Source organism: Chenopodium album, chromosome 27 (genome assembly GCF_948465745.1).
Source record: "Chenopodium album chromosome 27, dcCheAlbu1.1, whole genome shotgun sequence".
Classification (NCBI taxonomy): Eukaryota; Viridiplantae; Streptophyta; class Magnoliopsida; order Caryophyllales; family Amaranthaceae; genus Chenopodium; species Chenopodium album.
In genome coordinates, this window is record NC_137860.1 from 28,309,755 (window position 1) to 28,312,816 (window position 3,062).

General features: G+C 32.2%; 1 protein-coding gene across 1 annotated transcript; it reads right to left on the reverse strand.

Annotated features, from left to right (window-relative positions):
- Window positions 1-1,077: 1,077 nt before the first annotated feature.
- LOC145619938 (RNA polymerase II C-terminal domain phosphatase-like 4) lies at window positions 1,078-1,902 on the reverse strand. Its single transcript, XM_081674615.1, has one exon. The coding sequence runs from the start codon at window positions 1,900-1,902 to the stop codon at window positions 1,078-1,080; it is 825 nt and encodes a 274-aa protein (XP_081530741.1).
- Window positions 1,903-3,062: the final 1,160 nt, after the last annotated feature.

Below are 3,062 nucleotides of genomic sequence, written 5' to 3' on the forward strand. Positions count from 1 at the left end.
TTCTAAGAATCAAAAAATTCTCTCTTAAACATTTACTGTCACATTTACTGAAGTGCCTTGTTCTACCTCCAAATAATTATATAGGTTGGACAATTGAAGAGTTTTGTGTACAGAAACCCGGAAGGATTCAGATTGAGCTAACTACAAATGTGTGCTTGATATGATTTTGGATGTTGAGCACGATATATATATATATTTAGGATGTCGCCATTTGAAGAATTTGCAGGTTGCAACCCTTTCATGATTTCATCTAAGCATAGTTTCTCAAATAGAACATAGGAGCTGTATAAATGCTTTTTTGCTACAAACTTGATCTCTTTACTATTTCTGATTCAATGTAAATAACTTCCTCCTTGAGTTCACAATTATAAATTCTGTTGATCGTAATTATAGATTTTCTCCCTTAAAAATTTCTGTAATGAGTAATGACCTATGTGTCATATTTTATCTATGAAATGATCATTTTGCAATTGAATTATCCAATGATCAGCTTTTGATCTCCAAATGTCTGTATCATTCGTTAACCTCTAAATCTAATAAGATTACTGTCGTACATACAGAAATATATTAATGAATGTGGAGGAGAAGAAAACTTTAATGGAACCTGCTATAAACTTAAAGGCGATCGATATGAGAATAGATCCTCTGATTGTTTTCTTGTACTGTCACAAACATGTTTTATCAAAAAAAAACCCAAAACTTAAAGCATTAAATAACAATACTAAAAAAAATTCAAATCATATACTAGTAATTGACTAATTGGTAAATGAAGATTGAAGAATTCATACTTGTATTATATTATCATAATAGCCCTAATCATATAGGCGCAAATAAATCCTAGTACAATTTTTCTAAGATAAAAAATAAGAAATCCTAATTGATTTAATGAACACGCGAATACAAAAACCCTAGGTATCGGATCATCAAAGGGTCTTTCCAATGCCTAGAAATTTAACACAAGAATTAAAACAACCCATTTTAACAATCCACAATACTTAAACACATTAACAGCACATTAACGAACACATTAACCCATAATTACCCACATTTAGTACTACACTAGCCAATTGGACAGAATCAACAACAAATATCAACTGTCCTGCTTGTCTTCACTTCTGTCTGAACACAAGCCGTACTACTATCTCTCGACCTCTTCTTGCCACACACTGCATCATCATCTCCGCAACCCGAAACCGAGCTAATCAAAACCGCCTTGAGCACATCCCTCACATCCTTCGAACCATACTCCCGAGACCAACCATTGTTGATCACAAAACTATCATCATAGAACAAAGTATGAACCAACATCAAAACCCGAAAAACCCTAGCAAGTTCCGTGTCCACCACTTCTTGACCATCAAACCCTTCCTTGATTGGAAAGTAATCATACCTACCAATTTTCAAAAGATTTCTCTTACAAGATTCCTCCCAAATTTCCTCCGTATCATCAACAATTAAAACAACTTGTTCATGTGACAACACAACATTATCGAACCCCTTTTGCCTCTCCTTCACACAATCCTCCCTCGCAACAATCGAACAATTACTCGGAAACCCGGCTTTAGACACAAGCATCTCGTGCACTTTTCGAGCGTAATACCGACCTCCCATGGTGTATATCGACAACTCGAACATCGAACTAACCAACTTAATAAATTCACGTACACCCGGCCTTAACTTCACCACACATTTACCATTGCAAATCTCATAAACATCCTCAACCGATTTCGTGTTCCTGTCAATAGCTTCCTTCTCAGCAGACGTGAGTTTGTGCATCAGTCTAGAGTGGACTAGGGTGTGGTCCAAGTCAAGGATTAAGTGGAGTTTCTTCGACTTTAACAAGTATTCCAGATTAAAGTCTCGAATACGATTAATCTCACTTTTTGTTGTTGATGAATTCATTGTAATTTTTTGGAAAGATGAAATCTTTAGAATTGTTTTAGGGAAGAAACAAAGAAAGAAAGAAATTTTAGGTTTAGGGTACTTTATAAAGGGAGTCCAATATAAAGATCATATACGACGTATAATAGGAAATTAAAGCTATGTTTTGATTAACAAAAATCTATCTGTAAAATACTTTCCATATTTCAATCCCTAATCCATCTATGCCGCCTTAAATTTTATTACAACCAATCTGTCCTTAGCTTGTGATTTAGATCTTACACGGTTTTCCCTTAAAAAAAAGATCTTACAAGATTTTGTTGCACCGTGTTTTTTTTTTTTTTTTTTTTTTTTTTTTTTTCCTAGACTAGATATAAATAGATAAATAAATTAATAAATTAATAAATAAATAAATAATTTCTTGATATTCAAATTGCGAAAATAAAATTCTAAATTGTACTGTAGATATTATTTTATAGAAAGTATATCATTTTTTTTTTTGAAACAAGAAAGTATATCATTTTGAAAACTAATGTGGAATAAATTTAACATTTAATTTAAAAACTTTTTGTAAGACAAAATTTGTACTTGATAATTGATACTCCCTCAATTCCATACAAAACCTTTTGCATGCACCCGGTTTACAATAATTTTATTGTACATCGAACATTTTACGAAAAGTGATCCTTTTTTCTTATAAAAGTGACCCTTTTTTCTTATAAAAGTGACCCTTTTTCCTTATAAAAGTGACCCCTTTTTTTTTTACAAAAGTGACCCATATTTTCACAAAAGTGACCTTTTTTTTTTTTTTTTTTTTACATAAGTGACCTATATTTTCACAAAAGTTACCTTTTTTTACACAGAAGTGACCCTTTTTTTCACAAAAGTGTCCTTTTTTTCCACAAAAACAGAGTATCAAAATTAAAAAGTTATCCTTTTCTTCTACAATTAGCAAATATTTTCCTCCATTTTCTCTCTCCTTTAATGGTGAAATCAATTATGGTCTGCCTTTACCACCTTCTTCCCAACAATACAATTCAATACAATTATCCTCCATCATAGGAGTATTCACTTTCCTCAAAATTCAACCATTTTTCTTCTACAATTAGCAACTACAGTACTTCTCCCTCTACTTTCCTCCATTTCCTCTCTCCTTCAATCCTTTAATGGCGAAATTGATA